Source organism: Diabrotica virgifera, chromosome 1, assembly GCF_917563875.1.
Source record: "Diabrotica virgifera virgifera chromosome 1, PGI_DIABVI_V3a".
NCBI lineage: Eukaryota > Metazoa > Arthropoda > Insecta > Coleoptera > Chrysomelidae > Diabrotica > Diabrotica virgifera.
In genome coordinates, this window is record NC_065443.1 from 185,418,712 (window position 1) to 185,434,649 (window position 15,938).

The 15,938-nt window shown below is 32.9% G+C and overlaps 1 protein-coding gene and 1 long non-coding RNA gene across 4 annotated transcripts in view; one reads left to right on the plus strand and one right to left on the minus strand.

Moving 5' to 3' along the window:
- LOC114334567 (neprilysin-2) overlaps positions 1-15,938 on the minus strand; it is a 311,969-nt gene that overhangs the window by 74,208 nt on the left and 221,823 nt on the right. For all 3 annotated transcript variants that reach the window (XM_028284633.2, XM_028284632.2, XM_028284634.2), the window contains exons 7-8: positions 12,527-12,685; positions 1,109-1,349 (exon numbers count right to left, since the gene is read on the minus strand). In XM_028284633.2, coding sequence (XP_028140434.2) covers positions 1,109-1,349; positions 12,527-12,685 — 400 coding nt within the window. The remainder of the gene's footprint in view (positions 1-1,108; positions 1,350-12,526; positions 12,686-15,938) is intronic.
- Positions 2,118-2,503, plus strand: LOC114334571 (uncharacterized). Its single transcript, XR_003653125.2, has 2 exons — positions 2,118-2,298; positions 2,398-2,503. It is a non-coding gene; the product is annotated as an uncharacterized LOC114334571 (long non-coding RNA).

Sequence of the window (15,938 nt, forward strand, 5' to 3'; positions counted from 1 at the left end):
TAAGAATTCATTCAGCATTTTACCAGGGGCTGCCAGGGGTTTGTCGGAACTGATTATAACGCCATGACTTAGTACGTAAGATTCTTCACTAAGAACTAGCTAGCAAACTGGGACTTCTCCAAACCGATCATCTCCCTTATTATGAATACGTCCCTGGCCGAATGCTTGAAAACGACAATTACAAACTATACTGGGATCGCACTGTGCTCACATAATAACCACTGGCACACAATAAACCGGATCTCATACTAATTCATAAACTTCCTAGGCAAATAACACTAATAGATGTGGCGATACCTAAGAGTATTAATCTGCGTGTTACATATAACGAAAAGATGGCCAAATACAGAGATTTCGAAATACAAATAAGCAGACAATGGAATAGGAAAGTACCCAGACGATACGTATTACTGTTTCTACTATTGGAATAATTCCGAAGAACCTCCTAGAAAGCATAAAAAGCTGGGTCTGAATAAACATCTTTATCAAACCATGCAGAAAAATGTGTTACTCTTGACCTCTAGATGTGTACGAAAATTTTTGAGGGATACTCCTGCGTATCAAGTCACCTAGGGATCGATAACACGGAAAGAGTCCCACCAGAATTCAATCCTTTTAATACCGTAGGTATCTGGGATAAGTGAATTTTTCCCTTAGCGGAAGTGCCAGCCGTATGGCTAAATCTGGATTTTCATAATAATTATAATATATTTTTTTTCATTTAATTTACAGATTTCTTTTTATAATGTCTCTGTAATTTTTTTTTTACCTTTTGATGTAGGAAACAAATGGTGTTGTTTCGACTATATGTATACATCATTTATCATTATCCTATAGACTATAGACTATCACTTCATTATTCTAGGCATCTAGACTAATGTAGTTTATTTTTTTTACTTCAATCTTCCATATTTTTCGAAGAAAAGCGAGAACTTATAATACTTTTGCACTTAATGGAAATTTGCTGTTGTATTATTTGTTAATGTATAACTAACTTACTTCAAATAACATTTTTCATAACGCCAACAGCATACATACCTACATCACAATTTTAAAACACTATAGAGTTTAATATTGACAAACGAAATAAGAAATTTTTTATACTTACACCATCATAAAATTCTTTAAGTTTTTCATCATCGAGTAATTCGTCAGGATAGGCAATGTGCGACGTCATAGATTTAGCTTTTTCCAATGCATTTTCTCTTGTTTCTTCGTCCATCCAATCAACAACTTTCAAAATATCTTGAAACTCAGCTCTGATATCTTTTACCATATCAATAGCGTTTTGTCTTGCTTGTTCGTTAAAGTATTTTCTTACGTACAAAGCTCCAGATGCAATGGATAAACTGTAAACAAAATTATAAATACATTATGGAATTACAAACAACATAACGAAACTTGGCAAAAAGTTGAATAAGAATATATCACATCTGTCACATCATTATTTACATATTATGTAGGTATAATACCTAGTGCTATTTTGGGATTTTTTATTTGCACGTAGTTGGACCCGTTAGTGACGAAGACAAATGGGAATCCTTTCAGAATAAGTTGGTATTGAAAGATTTTGAAAATATCTCTTTTTATGAGCACATCTTTGCCAAGAACATTGATAATAATTACTTTTAGATTCTTCAAATAAGTTATGTGGAACAAATAACTTATTATTTCGTATAACAGACTTTATTGTATCGCATTTACATCTGTTCTGCATCATTAGGTACCTATAGTGCATGATATTGTTCCTCGCCCAGTGACGTGCAAACTCATGAGCGCCGGCAGAGAGGTGTAAGAAGGTGCAATTGCACCCCCTTGTCCGGACAGAAGGTACATAATAGCTATGTATAATACATGTTTATTTATATATTTTATATCGGTTATTGTTATGTATAGATGCAGATGCGCCACTCGGAATAGGGAACTTGCATAAATTTTTAAATATTAAAATGATATTAAAAAAACATAAGGTATGCGAAAAAAACAAATATTTTTAACCCGTTGTAATGATATGCTTATATACTGAACATGCCTCGACACTGGGAACCGAGCGATTCTCTCATTTCGCGCATATGCTCCCACCGAGTTCCACCTCTCCGAGACAACACCGGCACACGGATATTTAAGAAGGTCGCAAGCAGAAATCAAGCAGTCCTGAACGACCGTTCTGGGCTCCATAACCAGCCAAGCGAAGTGAGCGAGGCAGGCCGACCTTAGTCGCGACGTGCACTGTTTTGAGGTGATTCGTAAACTTAGGCAGGCCAACTCGAGACGAGACGCAAGGTGTACCGAAGTGAGGTAATTTGCGACTCGTAATTCAACGGAGGCAAGCGTAGTGAGCGAGCCCCGATAAATATATATTTGAATATCGCTGTTAATTTTGTTCTTCTGTTACAGACGCCCATCCGGAGGAGGACTTCGCTGGGACAAGATAGAATATTGAATTATTATTTTGACTTATTTTGTACATAATTTAGAATTAATAGATTTGCTTTGTTTTCAACCTGTGTTTTACTGAGTCTGTTGTCCATAAAAGAACTACCCGTTACAAATTTGGCGCCCGAGCAAAAGTTAGAAATACGCAAGTAAAAGTCGTTACTCGACGCCCGGATAATACCAAAAATGTCGACAGATAAAGACACAGACTCAGTATCAGGTACCACGACGGGTACGTCATGGATAAATCGTCTTTCCAAAGAGGAATTACAGCGCGACGCCGAAAGGTGCGGATTGGATTCCAAAGGAATCGTCGACGAGTTAAGGTTAAAACTCAGAACCTTTTATGAGCTACGCTAATTACTACGCTTTTAAAATGCTATAAAATTCAAATATCTTAGGAGGCTCTTGAACGTTCTTCTATTGGTCCGACGTCACGGGCCACGGTCAACCGCGGGCTAGCAGTCGGAAACAACGCGATTAGAGTAGGTATCACGGGTATATTACATTTTAATCGTCTTTAATGGAAAATTCCTAGGTATTATTTATGTTCATCTTATATATTGTAATAAGTAGTTCCCCAATCAGCTTAGTTTTAAACTGAAATTGATAAAGTTGAGTGCTACTTTGTAAAGAGTTGAAAACGCATAATATGACGGACGAGGGTAAGTCTGACAACTTACCTACCGTTGATGCCTTCATGGTGGCAACTTTTATAAAAAGTAGTGAAAGCTATTCTATTGGAGAAATGCGAGGTGTCAAGGCAAATAAGTAAGAGTTATTAATAAGCATGTTTAAACCGTTTATAACAATAGTTTGGTACCATTATATTATAGTATACGGTTTACCCCGTGGGTTTGATCTACCTACCTCTAATCGAAGGATTTCGTATATCCTGGAAAAGATTACGGTGTAATTTGCATTATAATAAAGATTATATTTTATTGTAATGTTTATTAGTACCTACTGGAGCCTTTCATTATTGTGTTCAAAGCCTTCTGAGAAAAGATTATGGTGATTAGCAGACGTACCGATAGAACGTATACATAGCAAACAAAATCCTTCTTTACAAAGTTAATAATACGCATAAATAAAAAGAATCATTATTGTAATTTTACAAGTTAATATCTTTATCATCTCAGCTTATACTTACACCGCATCCCTCGGTAGACCGCAAGCTATAGTAGAAACCCGACTGTAGACCGCATACTATAGTAGCACCAATACTTTTTAGTTACTCTTACTTTTATTACTAAAAGTTTTGTTTATTTTTAAGTTACTTGTTTCTTCTTTGTTCTTCAACACAAGAAACGAGAAAAGTAATTTCGTAATAAAAGAACTTTTTGATACATGTCAACAGACATAAAATGTTAATATTTTGCCTGTCACAGAAAAAATCATTTTTGCCACAGAGTAAAACAAGATATTTCAACTATATTATTTATCTGTGGGCAAACTGCATATGCATAGCCCACCGAACGGGCAAACGATACGAGTGGCCTATGACGTCAGACCCCAGCTCTCGCTTTTGAAGTTGTTTGAAACGGAAATTTTAGGCGCGGAACTTTGATCAGATGTTGTACGTACACTATTTATTGTTAAGACGTAATATTTTGAATATAACATTTTAAAACATAAATTAACAATTTTATGCAAAAAAATTTTTTAGTGCAAGTTCCCTATTCAGATGCACAACACTTAAAATAATCCTGGCGGCGCCCATGTGCGTACTATTATGTATTTGGAACATTTCAAACTTGATTATTTAGTGAAATTTGAAAAATGTACTTGTATGTTTATACAGGGTGTCCCGAAAAGATTGGTCATAAATTATACCACACATTCTGGGGTCACAAATAGTTCGATTCAACATAACTTACCTTAGTACAAATGTGCTCATAAAAAAAGTTATAGCCCTTTGAAGTTACAAAATGAAAATAAATTTTTTTCAATATATCGAAAACTATTGGAGATTTGTTATTGTAAATGGACATGTATGATTCCTATGACAGGAACATCTTAAAACAAAATTATAGTGAAATTTGTCCACCCCATAAAAGTTTTATGGGGGTTTTGTTCCCTGAAACCCCCCCCCAAAACTTTTGTGTACCATTATTGTGGTACCATTAGTTAAACACGACGATTTTAAACCTTTTTTGCCTCTTAGTATTTTTTCGATAAGCTAATTTTTATCGAGATGCGGCTTCTTTTTTACCATGTTTACATAAAAATTTTATGGGGGATTTGTTCCTTTAAACCCCCCAAATGTTCGTGTACGTTCCAATTAAACTATTATTGTGGTACGATTAGTTAAACACAGTGTTTTTAAAACTTTTTTGCCTCTTAGTCTTTTTTTGATAAGTCACCTTTTATCGAGATGTGGCTTCTTTTTCAAAATATACCTAAAAATGAAATGTTCTGATTATTATCAGGTCGCTATTATAATCGTAGTTAACCATATAACAAATTTGTGGTGGATTCAACAAATATTCAAAATATCTCGATAAACACTGGCTTATTTTATTCATTTTGTCATTCCCCGTTAGAGGACAGTCTAACCACACTCTGCTGCAGATATTTTAATATATGCAGTTCTTCTTCGTTTCGAGATGATTCAATTCAGTCTACTTGCATAGCCTCTTTGATAAGGGGTAGAGACCCCGAAACACGGTGTCAGAGGATGGCAAGAGACTCGAATTGAATCAAAACGAAAACGATTATTTTCTTTTCTTTATCGAAAAAGGCCTTAGAGGCAAAAAAGTTTTAAAAACATTGTGTTTAACTAATGGTGCCACAATGATAATTTAATTGGAACGTACACAAAAGTTTGGGGGGTTTAAGGGAACAAAACCCCCATCAAATTTTTATGGGGTGCACAAATTTCACTTAAATTTTTTTTATGATGTTGCTGCCATAAGAATGTCACATGTCCATTTTCAATAAAAAATCTCTAAGAGTTTTCGATATATGAAAAAAAATCGATTTTCATTTTGTAACTTCAAAGGGCTGTAACTTTTTTTGTGTGCACTATTGTATATAGGTAAGTCAGGTTAAATCAACCTATTTTTGACCCCAGAATCTGTGGTATAATTTATGACCAATCTTTTCGGGACACCCTGTATAAAAGATGTTTCTATTTTATTTAAACATCATGTGTACAAAATAATCTTTTCCTCATCATGAAAATCTAAAAACTCAGGTTCCGAGCTGGGATCTGAGTTTTGGGCATTTAATATTTTAAATTTGGTTGTAAATTTATGAAATAGTTATTCCTTATACATTACTTGAGAAAGGCACTCCGCCGAAACAGCTGTAGTCACTTAGATATAATAAATTTTGTGGAAGTATAGAAAACAAACGTTTTCAGTTTTTTATTGTTAAATAGTTATTCTATAATATAATATTTTTTCGTACATATGTATATCCCAAATATATTTTTTACATGAGAATGAACTGAAATGAATTGTATAAGTTGCATTTTATATTTTTGAAGTTTCGATTGAAAATCGCTTTCAAAATCTGAAATAAATTTGTATATAATTGATCTAATATAGAGTAACCTGTTATAACATATAATATATCTATTGTAGTAGATATTATTTTCAATGCAACCAAATTAAATCTTGATAGTTCAGATTTACTTGACATCATATTTGACGTCAGTCTTGGAGGCATCGGCCATGTTTGCACTTCTAGAGCTGAAAGTTTTAAGAAGTGTTGTTATTTAGGTATGCTCCTATTCTGCGCTTATTGTCAGTTATGTAGTGTGTTATAAAAATAGGTGCGCTCAAAAATAGTGTTACGTAGGTAAACCGACAGCTAGCCCTTAGTCAATAAAAATGATTGGCACTCATTTCTCGAAGTATTGTTACGGTTTTTTATGCAATCTTCACAAATTGGCAATTTATACAATATTAGGCATACCTATATTCGCTTGTGTTTCTACTGTCTAATCCCTACTGACAGTCTTGTTTTCTATCCTTGATAGGCCAATTTCGTGAGGACACAAATTGGGGACTAGTGGCTGTCCTAACATCCAGTACATAGTACCAGCAGCTAGTAACCAGCTAGTAGCTAGCACCTAGTTAGTTTAACCAGAGTCATCACAACTGGAGCACCCACCTACGAGACCGTAAACAAGAACAGAGACCCATAAGTCGGTACCAATAACAACATAACCTCTATAGGGCTTTTCATTCACAGTCATTTGTTTCGAGCTTCTGTCATGTGTCACATAATACTAATATATCTACGTCATACGTTATTGGTATATACCAATGATACAAACCAAAGACGTATGGCGTAGATATATTAATATTATGTGACACATGACAGAAGCTCGAAACAAATAACAGTCGATGAAAAGCCCTATTTTTATATACACACACCCAAACTTATATGGAATCACCTGATATTTATTATTATTTCGAGTGAATTTAAAAGCCGAACACACGAAGTCAAACAATATTTATTTTAAAGTAATTTAATAACAAATACATAACAATTAAATAAAACAATAAAGTATTTAACAAACAAATTGAAATTAGTTGTTTTGAAGTCAATAAATAGCATAAAAAATTTCAATGTAAAACGAATAATGTTTAAATTGTTTTTAATTATTTTTTTTTGTTTTTTTTTTGGTAGTCAGTATTATCACCTCTAGTCCTTATGCAAGCTTCAGTTTGCGTGGGTACGCTCCTAATCAAATTATCAACATTTTGTTGTGGTAGGTTGCTCCATCCTTCAAGAGCAGCTTGTACTAGCTGTGAGGAGTTTTGTGTATTATCCTGGCGAGCTCTAATTCTTTTAAGCATATCCCACAAATTCTCAATAGGGGTTAACTCGGGTGAGCAAGCAGGCCACTCCAAACAAGGGATACCTTCTGCTTCAATGATGTCTCTAGTCATTCTGATGGTATGTGGAGGTCCATTATCATACAAGGAAATTAAATTTTCTCCTGTTGCACCTCTCCAGAGCCCAACTACAGGTAATCAACATACCTGTGAGCAGTTAAAGTTGATTGGATGAAAATTAAAGAAGTTTTTTTACGGATCACAATTCCTCTCCAGAACATTACACTTCCTCTTGTATATTTGTGAACAGATCTGACAGTTTTCATTCTTGCTTGTCTTCCTTGACCTCTAAGTACACGATTTCGCGGGTCATCTGATTTTACACAAATCCTGACTATTTCTGAAAATAGTACATTTTGTCAATTCCCAATGTTCCAGTTTTGGTGGTGAGACACCAATTTAGGCGATCAATCTTGTGCTGCCTAACTCGGGAATACATAACTGTCTCCTGCTGTATACTTCTTGGCACGAACTCTTCTTCTTATTGTTTCAACTGAAAGAGTTACAACTGTAGCTTCGAAAAGCTGCCTTGGAAGCTACAGGTGTCTTCAAGCTGAATGGACAATTAAACGATCGTGGCGAACCGTTATTACTTTTTGGCGACTTTCCCTTGCTTTATTTTTGAGCTTTCCTTGTCCTGTTACCTAGCAGAGGTTTTGGACAGAACGCCCTGTGTTACGTCTAGCTCTACAGCTTGTCCCTATGAGAACATTACTTGCTCCACAAGACCAATAATCTTTCCCCGTTGTAAGTTCTATAACCCCATATGACGCATATTTTCGTTTTTGGACGCAAAAGTTAGTTTATTTATTCTCGTTCAATTTGCAACTGGAGCAAATAACCTATACTATACAGTACCGAGCTGTACTATCTGATTGTCTTCTAGATTTGTGTATTTTTAATAAAAATCTTTATTCTTCGTAACTATAACAAGTTTTTTCAAAAGAAATAAATATTACTTTGAAATACATGGTGATTCCATATAAGTTTGTTTATGTGTATAATATATCATATTGGGACCGTGCAAGTTCGGCAAAGCGACACCTGGTTTCTACGCTCTGCAACTTTATTCGCACTTTTAATAATATTGGCCAATTATATTAGTCCTGGTTACTGGATAATTGTGCCATAGTCCAAAAAATAATAGGAAGAAAAAATAAGATTCAGGTTATGTTATTAAAACGTAAACAATTGTATGTAGTAAATAAAATTAGTTAATAAAATGCAGTACTGCAAGCAAAATACAATTAATTAAATTTACCTTTATATCATAATTGCATATCATATCAATATTGTGGGGCAATATATAATTTTTCTTCTTCAACGACAGTAGGTATGAAATGTACGTCAATTTGACAATTTCAATTGACAATATGAATTATTTAAGAAAGTTGCAATGTTTCTCCACTATTCGCGCACGATCGTTTCTCGTATGCCTTCCAAGTACTTGCACACCGCGAATATCCTATACTGTGTCTATACCTACCCTTTTGTTCAGATCTAAGTCCTTGCTCTACCCTCATTCTACACCTGAATATAGTTGCTATACGAAGGTATTAATTTTAACAGAGTAATTACAGGGTATATAATATATTATTGTACTTAGTTAATTCCACAGGTAGACACGAAGTAGGTATTTTAGGGTATACATTAATAACAACATATGTAAATATAGTATGGTTACGGTACACATCTGACTCTTGCTGAACGTAGGCGCATTTTATTAATCAGGGTGTATTTTATATTCATATTTTCTATATTGCAAGGTATTAACGGTATATGTTTGTGATAAGTTAGGTCTTCTAAGTCTTAACAATATTTTGTATTTAATAGTTTCAACAGTCATTACATTTTTTTATATTTTGCTTCATTTTATGTTTTTATTTTATGTTCAATAAATATTTGTGGATATGGGTTGTTTTATTGCTCAGAATTTACCAGGACCCCCTGTGTGAACCAACTGTAAACCCCTGAGATACAATAAAGAGAGATTAACTGAATTTTGTATTTTATATTACACAAGATATTAGTATTAATTTTATTTATTCAGTATCATCTGTCGATCTTTATTTTTTTCATAACAGTTTCTGCCTGTGTAGAAATACAGCCAGTTTTTGTAGAAAATATAAATAGACCAGTACGGATTTGCGAAAAAACGTCTATTTTTGGATGTGAGAGGTGGCATTCGGATTTTTGCAGATAAAGTTAGGTGACACCTTCAGTAATAATAATTGACTTATGCTCCTTCTCAAATATGCCCGGAACATTACTAAAAAAATTAAAATATTTAAAAATTTCGAAAAACATCGATTTTTTTCTGCTCTATTTGCTTGTAACTTTAAAACGATTCGTTTTGGAACAAATTCGTAGAGAAATAAAATAAAGGTAATTGAATTTTGTAGGATATACGACTGGTAAAAAATGTCTTAAGGTATTACCTTTTTGGCAATATAGCAATAAATACAAAATAAGGGTGCAAACTAAGTCTGTTGTTATTCAATATATTTTAACCACTTTGGTGGCACTTAGAACCTTAGTAATTCACTTAGGAAATTCTTTGTGACATACTTAAATTGTGCACCAAATTTCATTAAAATCGACCTAATAAATTTTGCATAATAAATTTGCAATCTAAATGTTTTGAAAAAAGTTCAAATTTTTTAAAATCTTTCTGAACAAAAAGTAGACCATTTAGAAGTTGGCTAATTTTTTTACATATAAAGAGGTGCTCTACCTATCTAATACACTTTACAGAATTAAAATCGGATTATTTAAGGGGCCCCAGCAATGTTTTAAATTTATAAACAATTTTTTGGCTTATAAACAAATAGCTTTGTTTAATAATAAAAAAATTAATTTTTAGCAATGCAAATAATTAAAACCGGTATAATTTGACTTAAACTTTCAAATGCTGTCAGCAGAATTGCTATTTTATTTTTTAATCAAACGTTATTCCCATTCAAAAATTGTAATTTCTCGATTTTTTGAAAGTTCCACTGCGTTTATCTCGAAAACTATGCATCCTACGAAAAAACTTGTAAGAACATTTTTTGCTTAGAATGACCCAATAAAATATATACAAAAAAATGTTTTATTTTTCGAAAAATTGATTTTATGTAATTCCTCAAGTTCTTTGTTTATAACAATCTTATCGACATCCGGATCAACTGTTATCCAAAAAATTCGTGTTCTACGGGTCAAAATACATAAAAAAAACTTAAGCAAGTCCATCTAAATAAAGGAGCCCGTAGAACCCCCACCTGGCCACAGCACTAATTTGTTTATAAGCCAAAAAATTGTTTTTAACTTTAAAACATTGCTGAGGCTGCTTAAATAATCCGATTTCAATTCAGTAAAGTGCATTAGATAGGTGGAGTACTTCTTTATATGTAAAAAAATTGAAAAATCTTTGTATGTTCTAGTTTTTGTTGTGCAAAATTTTAAAAAATTTTAATTTTTTAAAAAAGTTTAGATTGCAAAATTATTATGCAAAATCTAGTAAGGCAATTTTAATGAAATTTGGTGTACAGTTTTAGCACATTACAAAAATTTTCTAAGCAAATTAGGAAGGTTCCAAGTGTAACCTAAGTGATGGAAAATCATCGAATAAGGACAGGCTTGTTTTGTCCCCTTATTTTATATTTATTGCTATTTTGGAGCAAGGGTGATAAATTAAGACCTTTTTAACCAATCGCATCTGATAGAAAATTTAATTATCTTTGTTTTATTCCTATAGGACTTTGTTCTAAAATGAATAGTTTTTAAGTTATAAGCCAAAAAAAAAACGAAATTTTTTGAAATTTTTAAATATTTTATTTTTTTTATTAATGTTCCGGGCATATTTGAGAAGGAGCATAAACCAATTATTATTAACGAAGTTCTCACCTAACTTTACCCGCAAAAATCTGAATGCCACCTCTCACATTCACCTAAGAACAGATCCTTACTGGTCTAAAAATATAAAATAAATTGTAGAAAATATTTAGATATAAATTATATGTTATAGTGTGTAAATAAATTAAAAACAAAGACTATAAATTAAATTCAAAGTTTTCATCCTTATAAAAATATTTAAAAATATTTTTAAAAGATATTTAATTGAAAACTTATTGGACCATTTTCCTGGTAACACCTCAATGGCTTCTAAAAGTTGCAAGCCAGATGGATGCTGAAGCGAAGAAGACAAGAGAGAATTCCAACACTTGCAATTTACGACCCCGTCTGTTCAGCGTGGTAAATTCCAACGGAAAACGAACCTAGGTTACTCAAAGGAGTAATACTAATATAAAATAAAAATGTATACCATTTTTATTCAATTGCAATGCGAAGCCGAAACTGTCTTAATTTTTACTTAGTTCAGAGAGCGCAACCAGCACTCTTATCGACTATTTCACCACTTTTTAGTAGTTCTTCAGGGAATGCATAGATTACTATCTCTGCCCTAAGTTGAAATTTTCTACTTTATTAGTCCCCGCATTGCAACTGACGTGACGGTAGTAGGTGCGTAACGGCATCTGCTAAATAAAAGTCATAAAAATATTTTTAAAAGATATTTTTTAATTGAAAACTTATTGGACCGTTTTTCTGGTAACACCTCCATGGCTTCTAAAAATTTCAAGCCAGATGGATGCTGAAGCGAAGAAGACAAGAAGTTTTAGAATTCCCTCTTGTCTTCTTCGCTTCAGCATCCATCTGGCTTGAAATTTTTAGAAGCCATGGAGATGTTACCAGGAAAATAGTCCAATAAGTTTTCAATGAAATATATTTTAAAAATATTTTTAAATATTTTTAATTAGGATGAAAACTTTGACTTTTATTTAGCAGATGCCGCTATGCACCATCACGTCAGTTGCAATGCGGGGAGTAATAGAGTCGAAAATTTCAACTTAGGGCAGAGATATGCATTCTCCTATGCATTCTCTGAAGAATCACTAAAAAGTGGTGAAATCGTCGATAAGAGTGCTGATTGCGCTCTCTGAACTAAGTAAAAATGAAGACAGTTTCGGCTTCGCATTGCAATTGAATAAAAATGGTATACATTTTTATTTTATTATACTATAAATTTAGTTTTTTCAATTAAAATAACATTAATAAATAAATAAACTCGTAAAATAATTTTATGTAACATTCAATCAATGGAAAAGCCAATCCAAACAAAACATTAAAAAAATCAATGTTATTAAATATGTACTTCATTTTTTAATGTGCTTAAATTACACAATATACAAATGTAGTACCTGACTGAAGTAATATCAATGCACTCTTTCCATCTGGGTTCTCGTTCTGTTTTGCCAGTAATTACTGCTGTGTAGTCTAATTGCCTCTTTCTTAAACGTTCTGTTAAATATGATACTGAGTTTGATGCAGCTCTCCACATTACATAATTAGCCTGTACCCTGAAATTTAAAAGTAAACTATTTTAGCTAAATAATTACAATAATACGTATAAATATGATAAATATTATACTATGTAGTTTTAAAAAGATTTAGATCATCAACAGTAATACCATTAATAGTCCTGATAAAAAGATAAAGGCAATTTTTGCTTTTATTTGATTTAGAGTTGGACCATCATCTCCAGATAGCTATTTCTGCATCTATGCGTCATCAGTGGAGCTATGCAGTCACAAATCTAAACCAAATATCAACACCCTGCCTATTTAAGGGAAAATATCGCGATGCAATGATTCCACCTTTTGAGACGCAAAACAGCGACATCTGTCGTAATAAGAGGAAGACGAAAAGCCCTAGATACAAAGTTTACTGCATTTAAACAATTAAAATAATTGAAATCAAAATAAAAAATATTTTAAATCCAAGACTTTTCGTTAAGAAATTGCTTTCTGGCTGCATCCTGTATCTCCGGCTTTTACAATATATAAGCACAAGAGACGACGAATATAGAAGAAAGCAAATAAAAGACACTGGCCACGTATTTACCTTCTTTTCGTCTAGGAAAAGGACCGAAAGACAGTTTCAAGTACTCAAATCTGAGTAAAGATGAAAAAGATAAGGGCTGTTTTTGTTTTTATTTGATTCATAGTTGGACCACCATCTCCAGATAGCTATTTCTGCATCTATGCGTCATCAGTGGAGCTATGCAGTCACAACTCTAAACCAAATATCAACACTGTTACAAACACTGACGCTGTTTTGCGTCTCAAAAGGTGGAATCATTGCATCTCGATGTTTTCCCTTAAATAGGCAGGGTGTTGATATTTGGTTTAGAGTTGTGACTTCGTAGCTCCACTGATGACGCATATATGCAGAAATAGCTATTTGGAGATGGTGGTTTAACTCTGAATCAGATAAAAACAAAAACTGCCTTTATCTTTTTCATCTTTACTTAGATTTGAGTACTTGAAACTGTCTTTCGGTCCTTTTCCTAGACGAAAAGAAGGTAAATACGTGGCCAGTGTCCTTTATTTGCTTTCTTCTATATTCGTCGTTTCTTGTGCTTAATATTGTAAAAGCCGGAGATACAGGATGCAGCCAGAAAGCAGTTTCTTAGCGAAAAGTCTTGGATTTAAAATATTGTTTATTATTTTTATTTCAATTATTTTATTGTTTAAATGTAGTAAACTTTGTATCTAGGGCTTCTCGTCTTCCTCGTAAAAAATTATTAATAGCAAGCTAAAAATCTGTTCATAGCTTAATGGTTTCGAGTTGGACAAACCCTGATATATGGGAACACTGGAACAGGAGAAGCTTTAATAGGGAACTTGCTCATTTTTTTTATTACATAATAATGTTCAGAACTAGTGCGGAGAGTGATACTTTCACGCACGAGACTGCCGTTGACCCGAACGACGCGATAGTGGAGTTCGGGCAAGCAGTCGAGTGCGGGGAAGACACTTTCCGCATGAGTTAGGAACAATATTTTTTCTAGGGCCGTACGTTTGAAAAAAAAACCACAAAAAATAGAGTTATATCAATTTTTATTTAGAAGTGAAAATACACAAATTAATTCTTTTTGTGACAAATTTGGTTGTCAAAACCAAACTTTCAATATAATGGGTTACCACGACGACGATATTGGTTTCCATGACGACAATTCAAAACCATTGTAATTGTCTACTGATCTGACTTTTAAATATTATGTCAAAATAATTTTATTTCATCGAATTATCGCGCTAATTTCATTAAAACATGAACACAATAAGATAAATTTGAAATAAATTAGTAAATAATATCTAAATATTAGTTTATTATTATTATTAACGTATTATAATATATTATAATGCCATATTACAAGGTATTTTACTTTCACGTACGCCGTGCGGGAAAGTGCAACTTTCGGAAACGAAATGCGGAAATCGAACTTTCGATTTCCAAAATTTCACGCTTCAGAAACTCATAATAACTTAGAAGTACAAATTTAAAAACATCTGTATTTTAAAATAGTTCAAACGACCCGTGACGTCACATAGTTTAACTATATGGTTCCGTTTATTGGCCTCCACCTACTTGGTGGTGGTATGTCATTGTAATAATATATACCAGTTTTTTGAGATTGGAATTTGATATAGTTATAGGGCTTTTCATTCACAGTCATTTGTTTCGAGCTTCTGTCATGTGTCACATAATATTAACATATCTACGACATACGTTATTGGTATATACGTATATACAATAATACAAACCAAAGACGTATGACGTAGATATATTAATATTATGTGACACATGACAGAAGCTCGAAACAAATGACAATCGATGAAAAGCCCTATTGAAGGAAAGGAAAGAAGGTATACTATGGAAAATAAAACCATTTTGTAAAAGTACAAATTTTCTATGAATAGTTCAATCGATCAAAAACACTTGTAACGTCACATAACTGCATTTTATACTGACGTTTATAATGTCTAATTTAAAATTATATTATACAATTTTGTTTACTTTGTTGGTTCAGAATGTAGACATATAGCCCGGTGACGTCACGACGCGTTTTGGGCTGACTGGTATAATTTGAATTTTTAATCGTCTTTAGGGGCCAAACGAAAAACAAACAAAATTTTTTTATCTTTGATATATGTTTTAAATTATGTTCTGTTGTGATTTATAACATTTTTTTCGAATTTAAAATTTTATGCAAGTTCCTTATTGTGAAACGTGATAAACGTGTCAAAAATAGCATGCTGTTTTTAAGTTTATCCAATAGCCAACATTATAATATTATAATACATATTTATATGAAAAATTGTTTTTCCTACAAAATGTTGGGCATTTTAACCAGTCCGACACGTATAACATGTCAAATGACAGGAATTATGTTGGTGATAAAATTTATGGTGCTATTTAATAGCAGTCTGATTTTTGCATGAGATTTTGATGAAAGGGTAAAAAATCAATTGGAAGTTATGTCTTACAAAATTTATGGGAAGTTTTTGTAGTCCGACGTTTGAAACTGTCTACATCTTACAGGCTTCGAGTGATATATGGCCCTTGCAGAAACAGTGTGACAAACGAATGGAGACAAAATAACGAGTTAGAATCTTTCTTCGCAAAGGAAATGCGAGTCATATATGAAGGCCAACAGACTAATATGGGACGAGCATGTGATACGCAATAACGACAATCTCTTTATAAATAGTGTGTTTTGGTAAAGACTATGGACGAAGATCTGTAGAACGTCCTAGAAAAAGGTGAAAA